The 19,722-nt window shown below is 46.7% G+C and overlaps 1 protein-coding gene across 3 annotated transcripts in view; it reads right to left on the reverse strand.

The window, feature by feature from the left end:
* LPCAT1 (lysophosphatidylcholine acyltransferase 1) overlaps positions 1-19,722 on the reverse strand; it is a 184,480-nt gene that overhangs the window by 33,943 nt on the left and 130,815 nt on the right. Inside the window, exon 14 of one of the 3 annotated variants that reach the window (XM_075125481.1) lies at positions 5,226-5,467. The exons of 1 other annotated variant lie outside the window; for it this stretch is intronic. In XM_075125481.1, the coding sequence (XP_074981582.1) occupies positions 5,421-5,467 (47 nt within the window). In that variant the 3' untranslated portion in view covers positions 5,226-5,420. Of the gene's footprint in view, positions 1-5,225; positions 5,468-18,399; positions 19,010-19,722 lie in introns of those variants that run through there. One more of the 3 variants, XM_048839484.2, reaches the window with a different exon arrangement.

Below are 19,722 nucleotides of genomic sequence, written 5' to 3' on the forward strand. Positions count from 1 at the left end.
AGAAATTGCTGACCAATATGTAGAATCAAGGACCCACAGAGGTACAAATCCCAGGGGGAGGGAAATCCCCCTGTCACCCAGGTTATGCAAGGAGAAAGGACTGAAAATAAACCTAACCCCAACTTTCAAAACTCCTCCCTTGCCAAGGGAACCCAGGGTTTAAAATCCCATATTAAAAGGGAGAACAATTTATCTGCCACCAGTATGGGACTCCCAGCTATATAAAACCTAACTGCTCAAAATAACCCCACAATCCACAACCCCATCTGCCCCAATGAACGCCTCCACTATTGCTCCAGAGGCAGTAGTGGAGCAGGAGGAAATCCTAGTGACTTATATTAGGACTGAATCTTGGGAGGGGAATGCTAAAGTAAATGACATAGCTTGTAAGGGCTGGAGGGACACAGCATCCCAAGTCACTTTGGTCAGAGAAAGTTTGGTAAGGAAGACAGACATCCTGGTAAAAGCTTAAATATATTAGCTTTGGCCAAATTTCCTGTAACTGTAACTTTGGCCAAGTTGTACCTTGAGTGTGAGAATTTTAAAGGAGATAGTGTTGTGGCTATTAGAAATCTACTCCCTGCTGATGTTTTAATTGGTCATTATATAGTAGCCATGTCTAAGCAGATTAATATCATAACTCCCAGTCAACAAGTGTGTGGCTTTGTCTTGCCTGCCTTGGACTGTAGGGAGAATGGTGAGGTGATGCAGCTCAGAATAATACCCTGGCTGAGGTAGATTTTTTCTAGAAGGAGGTTTGTTGCACAGGGAGGCTCCAGTAGGGAAAAAGAGACACCTTGGTGAGGTTTTCAAGCAGGTGCTTTGTGCCTGTTAAGTACAGGACAGAGTTGCTGCAGGTAGCTCATGACTGTCCCTTTGCTGGGCATTTAGAAGTGCAGAGAACTTGTGATAGGCTCAAACAGAATTTCTATTCGCTTCACATGTTTAAGACAGTAAAAGATTAGAGTAAGAGCTGTTTTATGTCAAAAGCATAAGAGGTTACGGGGACCATGCTAGGCACCTTTGCCCATCATTAAGGAGGTGTTTTCCAGAGTGTACATAGATATTGTGGTACCCCTACCCGGACCTTCTAGAAATGAAAAGAAATATATACTGGTTGTGGTGGATTCTGCCACCAGGTACCCTGAAGCCACAACTCTATCTAACATAGAAGCTGAAACCGTGGCTACTGCCCCTAATTACCATTTTTAGCAGGGCGAATCCTAATTACCATTTTTAGCAGGATAGGTTTTCCCATGGAAATCTTGTCTGACAGTGGTGCAAATTTCATGTCTGTGGTTTTCAAGAAGTTATGGGAGTTGTGTGGAGTGAGGCATATAAAAGCCACCCCTGAGCATCCAGAGACCAGTGATCTGCTAGAAAGATTCGATGGAACATTGAAGTCTATGCTGGGAAGGTACGTCATTTGGTGAGAAAATGACTGGGATGTGTTACTGCCTTATTGTTATTCACATACAGCATTGTACCGCAAGAGTCCACACAGTTTGCTCCCTTTGATCTCTTTTACAGGAGACAGAAAAGGGGACCCTTAGATTTAATTCAAGGGTCATGTGAGGGTAGTACAGAAGATCCAGGACAGCCTGTAGGGGAGTATGTCACTTGTTTTAAAGGAGATTTAAAGGCTATGATGGATTTAGTGCACCAGAACCTTCAAAAGAATCAGAACCCTCAGAAAACATGGTACAACAGGCAAGCTGGAGAAAGATCTTTTGATATTGGTGACCTGGTGCTATTGTTGATCCCAGTGAGGAAAAACCAATAAGCAAGACTATTGGGAGGGATCTTTTGAGGTGACAGAGTGAATGAGATCACTTACGATGTAGAAAAGCTCTATGGCAGGGGAGCTGTGCACCTGGTACATGTCAACAGATTAAAAACTTATCATGAAAGAGAGATGGTGGTGATTATGATTTGTTGTACTGATAAGGGAACATTTATCAGCCCTTTAATTCTTTAGTCAAAAAGAGTAAGGAACAAACTCCCCTAGAGAGCATTGAGGTTTGGGAATGGTTGGACCCCACCCAAAAGCAGATGTTGGCTCCTTTGACATGCCACAGACAAGCATTTTCCAACTTGCCGGGTTTAACTAATAAAATGGTGCATTCCATAGAAACTACAGGGCTGTGCAAAGACAGTTTCAAGATGAGGTGGACAACATGCAAGTTATGGGGATGATTACTAAATTGAAAAGTCCCTGGACATCTCCCATTGTAACAGTACCCAAAAGAATTAAAACCATGAGGTTTTAGAAGGGTAAACACCATCACTCAGCCTGATCCTTACCTCAAACCTCAGCTAGAGGACCCACTGGGTGGGGTGTGTGTGCAAAATTCCTAAATACTCTAGATTTAACTTGCAGCTATTGGCAAATTCCCTCAGATGCTGATGCCAAGGAAAAGTCAGGTTTCATGTGGAATCTGACCTGAGTTTAAAGCAATGCCATTTGGATTGATTAACATGGAGGCTACCTTTCAGAGGCTTGTCAATGAAGTGCTTGCAAGCCTTTGCCTGGGCCGACATGGATGACTTAGCTATTTTTTGCAACTCCTGGCAAGACCACCTGAACCATGTTGGAATTGTGTTGCAGAGGTTTAGAAAAGCCAACCTCACTGTCAAGAGTCCAAATGTAAGACGGCCCAGAGAGGTACCTTATTTAGGACGGGGGGTAGGGGGGGGATTTGTTTGCCCTAATCCTTTAAAAGTAGAAGCTATTCGGAACTGTCAAACAAACCAGAAAGCAGGTCCAATACTTTATGAGCCTGGCCAGCTACTACCTAAGGTTTACAAAGGGATTTAGTGACATTGTGGTTCCTAAAACTGACCTTACAAAAAAAGGGGGAACCAGACAATGTGAGCTGGACTGAAGCCTGTAAAAAAAAGTCTTCAAGGACATAAAAGAGGCTTTGTTTAAAAAGCCAGCTTTAGTCAGCCCTGATTTCAGCAAACCTTTTGTGCTGTGTACTGATGCTTCTAATACTGGTTAGCTACAGTATTTATGTAGGCTGGGGCAGAGCACAAGAGGCACCTAATTGCCTTGGTAAGTAAAAAGCTGATTTCCATTTAACAGAACTATGCTGTCATTGAGAGGAAATGTTATGCTATGGTTTGCGTTATTAGACAACTTAAGCCATAATTATATAATAGCAAATTTAACGCTCTAATGGACTGCTCCCCACTAACATGGTTGCACAGACTGCTGTGTTGGAGTGTGGCTCTACAGGAGTATGACATGGAAATTATCCGTACCAAGGGAAAAGAAAATGAAGTGGATGACACCTTATCAAGAATAGGGGGACCCTGAGGTGTATTCAGGAGTACTGGTAACACTCCTTCCTACACCATTTTTGTGTTGGTGTGATGCTGGCAGGCTTGGTGCCAGCTCATGCCAAAGCCCCATGTCTCAATTGGACACTGACAGATACATAGCTGGAATCTGTCTTGATCACTTGTGGGTTAATACTGATAGAATAGGTATTAGAATTATAAGAAAGAATTTAGTGTTTAGACTATCAAATGCTTGTGAGCTGCTGCATGCATTCATCTTACTCGTAACTGTATTCCATAGTGTAGTGTAATATTTGAGTGGGTGTATGAATCGCCACCACACAGAAGAGGCACATTAATTAGTGTGAAGAGCTGCTCTACTACAGAAATTGTTACCCTCCACCCTGAAAGAGGAGACCAGTTGATTACCAGACAGGTTATGGGTAGATCTTACAAGGGGATAACTCCACATATCTGGACTGAGGATACCAACAATCTACCAACAAAAGGATTAAATACTCTTTTTGTTCTGTTCTCCTCTCTGTGATCCAATCACCGGAGCTTGCAGCTCAGAGCACTTGGCAGGAGATGGATAAAAACTAAAACGAACAAGGATCTCTATATTGCTTGGACTTGGAGAGGAGCAGGTGATGCAAGGTGTTTCTAGGTATAAGAAACAGCTCCCCAGCTGCTTAGCCTGGGTTAGCTCTAAAGGACAAATAGAAGCCCCTATTACCTTTTGAAACCTAAGACTAACTCATTCATGTGTCGATAGTTGCTTGCTTTAACCTTGTAAATATCTCTCTAATTTCCTTTTCATGTTTAATAAACCTTCATATAGTTTACTACAGGATTGGCTACAAGTGTTATCTTTGGTATAAGATTAAAGCACCATTGACCTGGGGTAAGTGACTAGTCCGTCAGGATCACAAGTAATCTGAATATTGTTGTGATTGTGGGTGCCACTGGAAGTAACCACAAATAACATTGCCTTGTCCTGCTCGATTTTCCTCAGGACTCTCGGCAGGAGGTGAATCGAGGGGAAAAATGCACATAACAGTAGTGAAGATAATTGGACAAGAAATGTATTCTCCACAGAGTGCTGGCCACGACCATCCTTGGAGCAATACTTCTGGCGCTTCTTGTTTTCATTTGATGAGAAGTGGTCCTACAATGGATGGCCTTGCTGCTGGAATATAACCTGGTTTATGAAGTAATGCAGTTCCCATTCATGGTCTTTGGAGAAACATCTGCTGTGACCGTCAGTAAGCATGTTTTGTGTTCCAGGTCGGCGAACATCAGACAGGGGGACATGATGGCAAATACACCTGTTCCCAATGTTGACACCTCTATGCATAAGCAGGAGTATCTTGTCCCTTCTTGCCTGTTGATATAATAAACTGCTGTCCTGTTGTCTGACATGACTAATGTATACAATCCAGATCAACTGCAGGAAGGGCTTGCGCACTGCACATAGCTCAAATACATTGATATGGAGACTACACTCTTACAGGTTTCAGAGTAGCAGCCGTGTTAGTCTGTATTAGCAAAAAGAAAAGGAGTACTTGTGGCACCTTAGAGACTAACCAATTTATTTGAGCATAAGCTTTCGTGAGCTACAGCTCACTTCATCGGATGCATTCGATGAAGTGAGCTATAGCTCACAAAAGCTTATGCTCAAATAAATTTGTTAGTCTCTAAGGTGCCACAAGTACTCCTTTTCTTTTTACACTCTTACAGTGTCCAAGCAGAGTGGATAAAAGTTGATTATTTAAAAAAATCTAAAAAAAAAAAATCAGATTTTTAAATTAAATACAGCTTTATTTTTAGAAGAAGTCTATTTAAAACTAAATTTGAAATTGACAACCTAGATTAAAGCCTAAACTAACTATAATCTATTCAAATCACGTAAACACAAAAAATAATATTAAATGCATATTACATTAAGAAAGTTTGCTGCAAAGTTATAAAGGAAGTCCACTGAACTAGCAGAAGTAATTGGCTAAGCACTTAGAACCAGAGTTTGCTGAAGTGTTGAATCAACTTTTGGCAGCAGTAGCCTCCTTTGCAGAGAGAACAGTTTCTTCATTTCAGTCTATTCAACTAGTTCAGTTTGATGACTAGTCCATTCAAAGTTAAGAAACCAATTGGGAGCTGAAAAAGCAGGAAAGCTTACTTTCCCCTTTCAATCCATGAATAAAAAAAAATAAGAGAGAGAGGATGAGATCTACTGGTTCTAACAGCTATAGCTTAACTGACATTTATTCAGATTCTTACTTTTAGCTTTTTTATGTTAGCAAATGGTGAATGATGCATTTCTTATTTACTAGATTTTTTTTTAACTTGCAATTGGTATCAAACTCTATTTGAATGGAAATTCAAATTCAATTAACAGTGCTCAAAAATAGCATTTTAATTTTTTTGAAATTGAACAAAGCTACCTTAAATGTGCTGGATTATCCAAAATTTTATCATACATGTTTTTCATTTAAAACTAACTTTAGTTAATAAAGGAAATACTAACTATAGTTAGTGAATTGAATTACATGATAAAAAGGTTTTCTACTTGCTGATTAAAATCTGATTTAAATCTCTTTGATTTAAACAAATCCACACTGAATCCAAGAGATAGGGGCTTTATGCCCTTCTAGATGGGCTTCCTAAACCAGCAGTGAAGAGTCTGTAACAGTTTATCTTCTGGTAGAGTCAGGATGAACAGATTCCAACACAAACTGTCTTCAAATTTTTCAACCTGGTGAGGGAGTCCAGCACCCACCCAAGCACTGAGACAAAACCTGCAGACAACAGAGGTGGAGTCTTGCAAACAGTGTTATGTATGTGCATGATGATGTGCCCAAGAAGAGCAATGCAAGACTTCATAGATATGGGACCTCACCTGCCTGTCCAATTTGTAGCCCTGAGACCTAATGGAGTTAAGGACAGAAGGCTGGGTGCAGGCTGGGCATAACTCTGTCTGCGAGCCTGGGAAGGCTGCCTCACATATACAGCACCACTTAGATTTAACCTGTGGCTTTCTTGGCTGCTCTGCTATGCCTATAAGGGGCAGAAGAGCTGGCAGGAGATACTGCAGCGGAGACTCAGGGATGGTTAATACCCTCTAGGGATTAACTGAGTCAGGGAGGAGGAGGAGGAATGCTGAGGAGAGAGAACACTGTTCCCCACTGCCCAAAAAACAGGGCAAAAAAGTTAAAATAGAAAGAGGAACCAAAAAAGACAAAAATAGAAAGAGGAACCAAAAAAGAAGATATCACTGCCTGCTGCTGCACAGGCAGAGAATCTGGCAGCAAGCAGAAGGGAGATGGCTAGAATAGATGGTACCAAAAGGCTGATCTGCCTCCATGAATTGCTGAGAGAGGAGAGCAGCCCAGACGTCCAGAACTGAGGGAGATGCTGGAATGTGGTGGGGGAGTGGGGGGCAGAACACACAGAAGGTATGACAGGAAAATAAAGAAAATAAATAAGATATAAAGAAAGGATTAACAAGCAGACTAGCTAACGGACACCACAGAACTCTCTCTTAGGCCACAGGCACTTGAAAAGAAACTGGAGCTGCAGCAGATCCACCCTCCCCTATATACCTTCTAATCAGGGCATGAGGATATACAGGGCTCAGGCGTGGACCATATGGATGCTGGTATCAAAATATCTAACCAGAAAGGTTTAGGCATGCTCATACACCTGAAGTGGAACACCCATAGGGACAACAACTTGAAGAAGAATACTGGTATGCCTCGATGACACAAGTGGGCTGCCACTACTGCCAGGACCTATGTAAACAATCTCAGCACTGTGTTCAGAAGGGTAATGTATTGGTAATGTCCAAAGCCAATGGTAAACCTTAGGAAACTCCTGTGTGCTGAGTGTATGTCTATGTGAAAGTAAGCTTCTTTCTGGTCAAGACCTGTATATCAATCTCCCATCCCTGGATCAGGGATTATCAGGGAGAGGGTGATCATCCTGAACTTCCAGTGTCACATGCAGGTGTTCAATAGCCTGAGATCCTAGATAGGCCTCCAACTTCCCTTCCTTTTGGGGATCAGGAAGTACCTCAAAGTGCCTTTCCCTCTGAGCTTAGGAGGCGGTTCTATGGCTCGCAGCTGAAGAAATTATTCCACCTCTTGCATCAGTATCCTGTCATGAGAGTGGTCTCAAATGGGTCAGGGACGGCAGGTTGGAAGCAGGGATGGAGAGATGGTATGCCCTGTTAAGATAACTGGAACAGTGCTCTACTTATGGTATGGCTGGGATCTAGAGACCTTCCTCTTCAGAGCAGTGGTACAGATACTAAGGGAACGAAAGGTGGCCGTAGAGTCTTTTAAAGTGTGGTCACACATCCTTCTTTTCGCTAAATACATTGTTTCCTTCAAATGGCAAATCCTCCACTGTCATCTGCACCTCTTTTGGAAAGCCCAACGAGTGGAGTTATGAGGAGCACCTCATCATGACTGCAGTCACCATCAAGTGAGAGGCTGTATCTGCTGCATCTAAAGCCACTTTGAGAGTGAATCTAGCCTCCAATTTCCCTTCTTCAACTATGTGGTGAACTCTTGCTTACTGTCCTGAGGCAATTTGTCCATCAATTCTGACAATTTATAATTAATAAAATCATACTTGGCCATAAGCACCTGGTAATTTGCAATGTGAGACTAGAAACTAGCAGATGTTCCTTCTACCTAATAGGTAAGGCTACGATTATGTCATGGAGGTTGCGGAAGTCACGGATTCCGTGACTTCGAGCGACCTCTGTGACGTTGATGGCCCTGGCAAAAGCCCAGACTCCGCTGCCGGCTGGGAGCTGCAGGTGGTGAGACCCCTACAACTGACCAGCTGCTGCTATTGGTGGCAACACGTGAGCTGTCCAGTGGCTCCAACGCCGTGAGCAGCTGGGCCCCCCCACAGCTCTCAGATAGCAGCAGCAGGACTCTGGAGCTGCTCAGGGGCTGCGGGTACCCCCCCCCCAAAGCTCCCCAGCTGCCGCAGCTCCCCTGCCCTTGCACCTGGTGGGGAACTCCCTGCAGCTCCCAGCCCCACAAGCCACTATACAATGGGGTGCCTGCAGCTCCAGGCACTACAGGGGCGGCGGGGGGGGAGGCGGGTTCTGAACCCTCCTCCATCCCTGTTTTGTCAGGGATGTTTTTGGTAAAAAGTCACTGCTTCTGTGATTTTTTGTTTGTTGTCCATGACTTTTACTAAAAATATCCATGACAAAATCGTAACCTTACTAATAGGTCCCTGGCATCCTGGTATGCTCGTGTTGATTTTGTCTAGTGTCGTCTATTCCTTCCTTTTGTGTGGCATGTAATAGTTCCTTTTCTCTTTGGAGTTGGGGCAATCATAGCCACAGTGTACCACAATGTTGCTGCAGGCTCCAGGATTAGATCGTTAATTGTTAGGGCAACTTTGCAGAATATCCAATAATTTGTGTAGAATCTTATGCACCTCCTCTAAAGGTATCTGGGGCAACCCTGCTATCCTCCTTAACAGCATCTGGAAGGCTCTAAAGCAGTGGTGGGCAACCTGCGGCCCCTCAGGGTAATCTGATTGTGGGCCACGAGACATTTTGCTGACATTGACCGTCCGGAGGCACAGTGGTCGCCATTCCCAGCCAATGGGAGCTGCGGGAAGAGGCAGCCAGCACATCCTTGCGACCTGCTGCTTCCCGCAGCTCCCATTGGCAGCAAAATGTCTTGCAGCTCGCAATCGGATTACCCTGATGGGCCGCATGTGGCCTGCTGGCCGCAGGTTGCCCACCACTGCTCTAAAGTCATTCAGGACTGAAGACAAATTTGGTGCGGCTGCCTCAACTGGCAAGGACGATAAGAGCTATAGCTTACTCAATGCTAAGTATACCTAGTCCTTGAGTAGTCCTATTGAAAACAATGAGATTACTTATGGGCAGCATAAGTAAGGATGTCGGTCTGGCAATGTGTTTTGGGTTGAGTTATAAATAAAAAAAATTGTAGCAAATAAAACTACAGCTACAGCAGTACCTTTCTGGTCAGGTGGTTCCTCCTCCAGTTGCTGTTCAGTTTGAAAAGTATCTTCCAATCTAGGTGTGTGCGTGCCCACGTGCACCGTTGTCAAAATTTTGTGCTTTACTGGTATCTGTAGGGCCGGCTCTGGCACCCTCTAAAGTCCCACACTCTTGTGCCGGAATCTGAGGCGCTGCCAGCCCTATACCCTTTCAGTTCCTTCTTGTCTGTAATTCCGGCAGAGGGGTAGGAGGGCAGGTAATGGAATGGACATGAGCAACCGATCTTGAAGAACAACAGTTACGAAAGATAGGTAACTGTTGTTTCTTCTTTGAGTGCTTGCTCATGTTGATTCCATTCTTGGTGACTCACAAGATGGGCTCGGAGTTCACAGATTCATAGGACTGGAAGAGAAACTTGAAGAGTGATGTGAATATACCACTAGCATCATTGGAAGACCCCACGGGTTCCAATAGGACAACTGAGCCAACAAGCGGCCCTGTTGCCATGTGGCCGCCGTCGGCGCCAGGCTGACCTCCGGAACCTAGGGTGACCGCTGCCTACATAGCAAATGACTGAACTCTCAGTCTGAGTCCCTTCAGGGACCATGGAGGGGCTATGGTTGCCTGTGTCTGCCAGCTGACACAAAGAACGGGACACCGGCACCTAACGGGTGGCGACCAATACCTCTCTGGAGAGCGATGGAGACTGGTGCTGGGAACGTGGAAAGCGGTTCCGTACAGGTGGTGACTGGCGTGCCGGAGGCCATTTGGGGCAAGGGGACTTCTGCCAAGGCGTCGGTTGCCGGGAGGAGGGTTGGTACTGGGAGTGTGGTGATTGATGCCTTGAGGCAGGAGATCCACACTGCATTGGTGGGGACTGCATTGGTGGTTAGGGACTATTTAGAAAAGCTGGATGAGCACAAGTCCATGGGGCTGGACAAGTTGCACCCGAAAGTGCTAAAGGAATTGACGGCTGTGATTGCAGAGCCATTGGCCATTATCTTTGAAAACTCGTGGCGAACGGAGGAAGTCCCAGATGACTGGAAAAAGGCTAATGTAGTGCCAATCTTTAAAAAAGGGAAGGAGGAGGATCCTGGGAACTACAGGCCAGTCAGCCTCACCTCAGTCCCCGGAAAAATCATGGAGCAGGTCCTCAAAGAATCAATCCTGAAGCACTTACATGAGAGGAAAGTGATCAGGAACAGTCAGCATGGATTCACCAAGGGAAGGTCATGCCTGACTAATCTAATTGCCTTCTATGATGAGATTACTGGTTCTGTGGATGAAGGGAAAGCAGTGGATGTATTGTTTCTTGACTTTAGCAAAGCTTTTGACATGGTCTCCCACAGTATTCTTGTCAGCAAGTTAAAGAAGTATGGGCTGGATGAATGCACTATAAGGTGGGTAGAAAGTTGGCTAGATTGTCGGGCTCAACAGGTAGTGATCAATGGCTCCATGTCTAGTTGGCAGCCGGTGTCAAGTGGAGTGCCCCAGGGGTCAGTCCTGGGGCCGGTTTTGTTCAATATCTTCATAAATGATCTGGAGGATGGTGTGGATTGCACTCTCAGCAAATTTGCGGATGATACTAAACTGGGAGGAGTGGTAGATACGCTGGAGGGCAGGGATAGGATACAGAGGGACCTAGACAAATTGGAGGATTGGGCCAAAAGAAATCTGATGAGGTTCAACAAGGACAAGTGCAGGGTCCTGCACTTAGGACGGAAGAAACCAATGTACAGCTACAGACTAGGGACCGAATGGCTAGGCAGCAGTTCTGCAGAAAAGGACCTAGGGGTGACAGTGGACGAGAAGCTGGATATGAGTCAGCAGTGTGCCCTTGTTGCCAAGAAGGCCAATGGCATTTTGGGATGTATAAGTAGGGGCATAGTGAGCAGATCGAGGGACATGATCGTCCCCCTCTATTCGACATTGGTGAGGCCTCATCTGGAGTACTGTGTCCAGTTTTGGGTCCCACACTACAAGAAGGATGTGGATAAATTGGAGAGAGTCCATTGAAGGGCAACAAAAATGATTAGGGGTCTGGAACACATGACTTATGAGGAGAGGCTGAGGGAACAGGGATTTTTTAGTCTGCGGAAGAGAAGAATGAGGGGGGATTTGATAGCTGCTTTCAGCTACCTGAGAGGTGGTTCCAGAGAGGATGGTTCTAGACTATTCTCAGTGGTGGAAGAGGACAGGACAAGGAGTAGTGGTCTCAAGTTGCCATGGGGGAGGTTTAGGTTGGATATTAGGAAAAACCTAAGGAAAAACACTATGCCCCTACTTACTTAGGAAAAACTTTTTCACTAGGAGGGTGGTGAAACACTGGAATGCGTTACCTAGGGAGGTGGTAGAATCTCCTTCCTTAGAAGTTTTTAAGGTCAGGCTTGACAAAGCCCTGGCTGGGATGATTTAATTGGGGATTGGTCCTGCTTGCTTTGAGCAGGGGGTTCGACTAGATGACCTCCTGAGGTCCCTTCCAACCCTGATATTCTATGATTCTATGACCGCGAACGCAGTACCAGTAACCTTGGCTGTCTGGCCAGGGACCGTGACTGCGGTGTCGGGGATCGAGGTTGTGGAGTCTGGGAATGACATCTCTGCTCTAGAGACCAGCAACACTCTACAGCCATTTGAGACCCATGCCTAGCTTGACCTTGGATTGGGGAGCCTTAATAGTGTCCACCATGGGACGCGGTGTAGGCGGTGCTGATAGGGCCACAAGGTTCCTAGCCACCTGAAAGGCCTCGGGTTTTGAAGGCACTAACAAGTGAAGTCAGAGGTGGATCCCTGGGCAAGATAAGGGGTCCAGCTGGAGAGGTACGCCCTTGGAGCTCTGGGATGAGCTGGCAGCCTGAACAGGATCCTTTGCCAGATACCCCCTTCCCCTCTGTACTTGCTGCTGGGGAGCGGCTGTGCTGCTTCTTTTGGTGCTTAAGTGCCGGTGAGGGGGATTGGTGCTGGGAGGAACCTGGTGCCAATGGGGCGCTCCACACCAATGCTGATGTGCTTGGCATAGAGTCGTAGTGGGACAGCTCTGATGCCTGAAGGAGCGCAGCCTCCATGAAAAGGGCTTTAAGACAAATGTCCTGCTCTTTTTGAGTCCTTGGACAAATGTTTTTGCAAATCCTACATCTCTTCTTCACATGCGACTCCCGCAAACACTTTAGGCAGCTGCTATTGGGGTCACTAACAGGCACAGGCTTGTTGCAGATCGAGCACGGCTTTAAGCCTGGGGACCATCCAGCATGCTCCGTCCCTGGGATGAGGTCTCCAATGGGGAATCTAACTACTGAACACTATATTAAAAACTAACACTAAGTATTGAGAACTATATAAAACAAATACACAGAGAAAACATGCTATTGCTCTGACCAACCACCACGGGTGGTAAGAAGGACCTGAGAGGGTTTCGGGTCGGCGGTGCCTCATGCACTGGCGCATGAGCATGGGACTCCAGAGGGCGCCAGAGTCAGCCAACCACTAAGGCAAAAAATTCCTACAGTGGTGCACATGGAAGCACACACACCTACAACAGAATCGATTTGAACAAGCACTTGAAGAAGATTTGACAAAGTAAGGAAACTATCTTTGCTTGTTTTGTTTAAATTAAGATGGTTAAAAGCAGCATTTTTCTTCTGCATAGTAAAGTTTCAAAGCTGTATTAAGTCAACGCTCAGTTGTAAACTTTTAAAAGAACGATAATGTTTTGTTCAGAGTTACAAACAACCTCCATTCCCAAGGTGTTCATAACTGAGGTTCTACTGCATTTACAATAGCTAAGCATTTGTATATATTTTTATCTATGTAAGTTTTCTAAGTTAAGAAGCTGCAGACCCTGGCGCTCTGTCTCAGACTAATGGCTGTGAGATGGAACTGGAGAGGTGGTCAGTTTGATACCACCAGTTATACTCTTGGTAAACAACATGAAAATAAGCAAGGTGCATGTGTGGACCAATGCATACAGCTAGCAAATCTTCCAGTCTCAGGCACATAGAGAGCAACTTCAAGTGCAAAGCAAGGGACAAATATTCCAAGAACAACGAATGATTATGGTTGCCAGACACAAAATCATCTCTGGCTCTCTGAAATGAGGGGCACTCGCTTCTTGAGCGCCTCCTGCTGCTGTGTGTGGTATTGCAGGCCTTTTCCTGGTCATGGAGTCCCCTGTATATTGTTCACCTTACTTCAATGGCTCCAGTGCCTCCTGCTGACTATCTACCTCTGGCTCCAGACCTTCTGCGGCTCGGCTCTCTGGCTGGGTCACACAACCAAAACAAACCCCTTCCAGGATAGCAGAGTCCAACAAAACTGTCAGTCTGCCCTCATCAGTGTTTTCAGCCCTTTGGTCATGTTTCCAAATGAGTCTTGTCCCCTTCTCGGGGCTTAAGTTAGGCTTGTCCCCCCCTTTTCTTGGGGTTTATACCACTTCACCGGTGGCCAGTGGGGTAACCGAGGCCCTCTCACTATTCCATGTTCCCACCCAGGGACATTATACATAGCAGTTACGTATAGCTCTGTGGATGAGGGGAAAGTGGTGGATGTGTTATTCCTTGACTTTAGCAAAGCTTTTGATACGGTCTCCCACAGTATTCTTGCCAGCAAGTTAAAGAAGTATGGGCTGGATGAATGGTGGATAGAAACCTGGCTAGATCATCGGGCTCAACGGGTAGTGATCAATGGCTCCATGTCTAGTTGGCAGGCCCAAGCGGAGTGCCCCAAGGCTGATTTAGTGGGGGATTAGGTCCTGCTTTGAGCAGGGGGTTGGACTAGATGACCTCCTGAAGTCCCTTCCAACCCTGATATTCTGTGATTCTATGAAGGGTGCGTGCTGGGTCTGGTTTTCTTCAATATCTTCACTAATGATCTGGAGCATGGCGTGGATTGCACCCTCAGCAAGGTTGCAGATGACACTAAACTGGGAGGAGTGGTAGATACTCTGGAGAGTAGGGATAGGATACACTTGCACTGCTGTTATCTTTGAAAACTCGTGGCGAACCGGGGAAGTCCCGGATGACTGGAAAAAGGCTAATGTAGTGCCAATCTTTAAAAAAGGGAAGAAGGAGGATCCTGGGAACTACAGGCCAGTGAGCCTCACTTCAGTCCCTGGAAAAATCATGGAGCAGGTCCTCAAAGAATCAATCCTTAAGCACTTGCATAAGAGGAAAGTGATCAGGAACAGCCAGCATGGATTCACCAAGGGAAGGTCATGCCTGACTAATCTAATCGCCTTCTATGATGAGATTACTGGTTCTGTGGATGAAGGGAAAGCAGTGGATGTATTGTTTCTTGACTTTAGCAAAGCTTTTGACACGGTCTCCCACAGTATTCTTGTCAGCAAGTTAAGGAAGTATGGGCTGGATGAATGCACTACAAGGTGGGTAGAAAGCTGGCTAGATTGTCGGGCTCAACGGGTAGTGATCAATGGCTCCATGTCTAGTTGGCAGCCGGTATCAAGTGGTGTGCCCCAGGGGTCGGTCCTGGGGCCGGTTTTGTTCAATATCTTCATAAATGATCTGGAGGATGGTGTGGATTGCACTCTCAGCAAATTTGCGGATGATACTAAACTGGGAGGAGTGGTAGATACGCTGGAGGGGAGGGATAGGATACAGAGGGACCTAGACAAATTGGAGGATTGGGCCAAAAGAAATCTGATGAGGTTCAATAAGGATAAGTGCAGGGTCCTGCACTTAGGACGGAAGAACCCAATGCACAGCTACAGACTAGGGACCGAATGGCTAGGCAGCAGTTCTGCGGAAAAGGACCTAGGGGTGACAGTGGACGAGAAGCTGGATATGAGTCAGCAGTGTGCCCTTGTTGCCAAGAAGGCCAATGGCATTTTGGGATGTATAAGTAGGGGCATAGCGAGCAGATCGAGGGACGTGATCGTTCCCCTCTATTCGACATTGGTGAGGCCTCATCTGGAGTACTGTGTCCAGTTTTGGGCCCCACACTTCAAGAAGGATGTGGATAAATTGGAGAGAGTCCAGCGAAGGGCAACAAAAATGATTAGGGGTCTGGAACATATGAGTTATGAGGAGAGGCTGAGGGAGCTGGGATTGTTTAGTCTGCAGAAGAGAAGAATGAGGGGGGATTTGATAGCTGTTTTCAACTACCTGAAAGGGGGTTCCAAAGAGGATGGCTCTAGACTGTTCTCAATGGTATCAGATGACAGAACGAGGAGTAATGGTCTCAAGTTACAGTGGGGGAGGTTTAGATTGGATATTAGGAAAAACTTTTTCACTATGAGGGTGGTGAAACACTGGAATGCGTTACCTAGGGAGGTGGTAGAATCTCCTTCCTTAGAGGTTTTTAAGGTCAGGCTTGACAAAGCCCTGGCTGGGATGATTTAACTGGGAATTGGTCCTGCTTTGAGCAGGGGGTTGGACTAGATGACCTTCTGGGGTCCCTTCCAACCCTTATATTCTATGATTCTATGATTCTATGCTACAGACTAGGGACCGAGTGGCTAGGCAGCAGTTCTGCAGAAAAGGACCTAGGGTCACAGTGGACAAGAAGCTGGATATGAGTCAACAGTGTGCCCTTGTTACCAAGAAGGCTAACGGCATTTTGGGCTGTATAAGTAGGAGCACTGCCAGCAGATTGAGGAACCTGATCATTCTCCTGTATTCGGCATTGGTGAGGCCTCATTTGGAGTACTGTGTCCAGTTTTGGGCCCCACACTACAAGAACAAGGTGGCAAAATTAGAAAGAGTCCAGCAGAGGACAACAAAAATGATTAGGGAGCTGGAGCACAGAATTTATGAGGAGAGGCTGAGGGGACTGGGACTGTTTAGTCTGCAGAAGAGAAGAATGAGGCGGGATTTGATAGCTGCTTTCAACTACCTGAAAGGGGGTTCCACACAGGATGGATCTAGACTGTTCTCAGTGGCACCAGGTGACAGAATGAGGAGTAATGGTCTCAAGTTGCAGTGCGGGAGGTTTAGATTGGATATTAGGAAAAACTTTTTCACTAGGAGGGTGGTGAAGCACTAGAATGCGTTATCTAGGGAGGTGGTGGAATCTCCTTCCTTTCAGGTTTTTATGATAAGGCTTGACAAAGCCCTGGCTGGGATAACTTAGTTGGGGATTGGTCATGCTTTGAGCAGGGGTTTGAACTAGATGACATCCTTCCAATATGAGGTCCCTTCCAACCCTGATATTCTATGATCCTATGATCACTTCTGCTTCCCTGAGCCTCTTTCCCACCTGGACCCTTTATCTTCACCCATTATCTCAGGGTTGAAGTTCTCAGATCCTCTCTCCTGCAGCTAAGCAAATGCAGCCAGAACCAAAGACTGGTTATCCCTCAAACTCCTTTGGCTACAGAGGATTATCTTTTTTTGTTCCTTGGTCCCAGCCAGGAACAGAACTTCTAAGGGCATGGCTACATTTGCAGATGTAGAGTGCTGTGAGTTAAACCCGTCTTCGTAGAGCGCAGTAGGGAAAGCGCTGCAGTCTGTCCACACTGACCGCTGCAAGCGCACTGGCGTGGCCACATTTGCAGCAGTTGCAGCAGCATTGGGAACGGTGCATTATGGGCAGCTATCCCACAGAGCACCTCTTCCTATTCTGGTGCTGTGGCTTGTAGGAGGGGGGCAGGGAGTGCAGGACATTCTGGGTCCTGTCCCAATGCCCTGTGATGCATCGGTTCGCATCCCAGCATTCCCTTTGCTTCCATCCACATTTGTCGCCATCTGTCAATTTTTTTGTACGCACGGTCTTCCCTTTCAGTCTGCGGGAATAGAGCCAGAACTGCTGAGGAGTATGCTGATGAGTCTTGCCAGCACGTCACGATTGGCAGTTGAGTTATTCCCTATGATCCCAAGTGACAGTGAGGGCTCCGACAATGATATTGACTCGAGTAACGCATATGACAGGAGTTTCCTTGTGGCATGCACGGACATGCTCACCACTGTGGAACACCGCTTTTGGGCTCGGGAAAGAAGTACTTAGTGGTGGGATCACATCATCATGCATGTCTGGGATGATGAGCAGTGGCTGCAGAACTTTTGGATGAGAAAAGCCACTTTCATGGGACTCTGTGAGGAGCTCGCCCCCGCCCTGCCGTGCAAGGACACAAGATTGAGAGCTGCCCTGATGGTGGAGAAGCAGGTGGCTATTGCAATCTGGAAGCTGGCAACTCCAGACAGCTACTGATCGGTTGCTAATCAGTTTGGAGTGGGGAAGTCGACCGTTGGAATCGTGTTGATGCAAGTTTTCAGGGCCATTAATCCCATCCTTCTCAGAAGAACCAGGACTCTGGGTAATGTGCATGACATTGTGGCTGGCTTTGCACAAATGGCTTTCCCTAACTGTGGAGGGGCGACCGATGGCATGCATATTCCAATTCTGGCACCAGCCCACGTAGCTTCTGAGTACGTTAATCGGAAGGGGTATTTCTCGATGGTTTTCCAGGCGCTTGTGGATCACCGTGGGCGCTTCACTGACATTAATGCAGGCTGGCCCGGAAAGGTGAATGATGCACACATCTTTTGGAATACTGGCCTGTTCAGGAAGCTGCAAGCCTGGACTTTTTTCCAAGACCAGAAGATCATCACAGGGGAAGTCGAAATGCCCATTGTGATCCTTGGAGACCCCACTTACCTTTTAATGCGGTGGCTCATGAAACCCTACACAGGGAGCCTTGACAGCAGTGGAGCGGTTCAACAACAGGCTGAGCTGGTGCAGAATGACTGTGGAGTGTTCTTTTGGCCATTTAAAGGGCCACTGGTGCTCTCTGTATGGGAAGCTGGACCTGGTCGATAACAGCATCCCCGCGGTTATATCCGCACGCTGTACCATCCATAACATTTGTGAAGAGAAGGGTGAAAGATCCACTCAGGCATGGAACTTGGAGGCTCAACACCTGGAGGCAGAATTGGAACAGCCAGAGAGCAGGGCTATTAGAGGGGCCCAGTGAGGGGCTGCAAGGATTAGGGATGCCTTGAGGGAGCAATTTGAGGCTAAAAACCACCAGTAATGTCTGGTGCCCTGCACAGGAGTGAAGTGCAGTATTTCCAATGTTAGTAGGAATCTGTGCTTGCTACACTGACTTGCAGTACCTGTTTTTTCCTGGGCTAAGGTATCTTTTACTTTATGCAATAATAAAGAATGTTTTCAAAGCCAAAAAAATCCATTTATTGAAAAGACACGCAACTGCTTGGGAAACAGAAAGGGCAAGGGGGTGGGAAACGGTACAATCACAGATTTGAGTATGTCCTGTCTGGAGTGCTGTGCAATGAGTGCTGCACTTCAGAATGGCTATATTGCATGGTGATGGGGGTTGAGTGCAGTGGGTAAGGGTTGTAGTTTTCAGGACTGGGTGGTGAAGCTACAGGTGTTGGAGGCAGTTGGTGGCAGTAAGAACCCGGATGTTGAGGAAAGTGGGTTGGAGGTGACATGGGGGCACAAGGGAAAGAGTTTTAGGACAGGGGCTGCGGGGGGGCCGGTAGTGCTCCATCTGCATTGCTACAAGCGCCTGTATCGAGACTGCTTGGCGCTCCATGATGCTTAGCAGCCACTCCGTGCTTTGCTGCCGGCGATCCGCATTCTGCTGGCAGACCCTCCTTGAACTCTCCCACCACTCCTGCACTTTTTGATTTTCATTACTTGAATGCTGCATTACTTCATGCAACATGTCTTCCTTGCTTCTATGTGGCCTCTTTCTGATTCTTTGGAGTCTTTCAGCCGGTGATAACATGGATGGCTGAGATCTCAAGGTTGCATCTGTAAACGCAAAATGCAACACTAAACAGAGGCAGCATTGTTCACACCAGACAGAGCAATGATTCCCCTGTTCTTAAAGGCAAGCATAGTCTACACAATAGCATAATTTGCCCGTCTCAAAGCGAGCATGCATAACCCACTGGAGCCCCAAAATGGTGAGTAAGCACCGGTCAAGCATGACTGATTGTTTCACGGCTGTACTGTCCTCTGGGTTTCTGTGCCTTGGGGAGAGCCAACAGCGGCAGGGGGCCCCTATACTGAACACTGTCCCCACATTTTCCACAGGATGAGTTAGTCCTGGAAGATATCTTGCTGCTGAGGGTGACTTGGGAAGCAAGGGAGGGTCTACTGCAATTCAGCTTCCACCCTGGCCCATATGCAGCTTGCCTGTGTGCAGCAATGGTCCCTCCGCCCCTCACGGCACAGTGGCGCAGACAAGTTAGCCTGACTGGGACAAGGACCACAGTGATTCTCCCAAGAAACCTGCACAAGTGCATTGTCCAAGTTCTGGATGAGACCTTTGAAGAGATCACCGAGGCCGATTACCACGACGTGAGAGAGCACATCAATGCCCTATTCCGCATCTAGGCATGCATGCAGCTCTAACCCTCCTCGCCCCAAGAGCCCGCACTGAATAACTTCCTTCCCAAAATAAAAGCTGCTTACTGGGAACCTCCTCTGGTGTTTGTCCTTCCCTGAGCACCGGCCACTGC

Source organism: Caretta caretta, chromosome 2 (assembly GCF_965140235.1).
Source record: "Caretta caretta isolate rCarCar2 chromosome 2, rCarCar1.hap1, whole genome shotgun sequence".
Taxonomy (NCBI): domain Eukaryota; kingdom Metazoa; phylum Chordata; order Testudines; family Cheloniidae; genus Caretta; species Caretta caretta.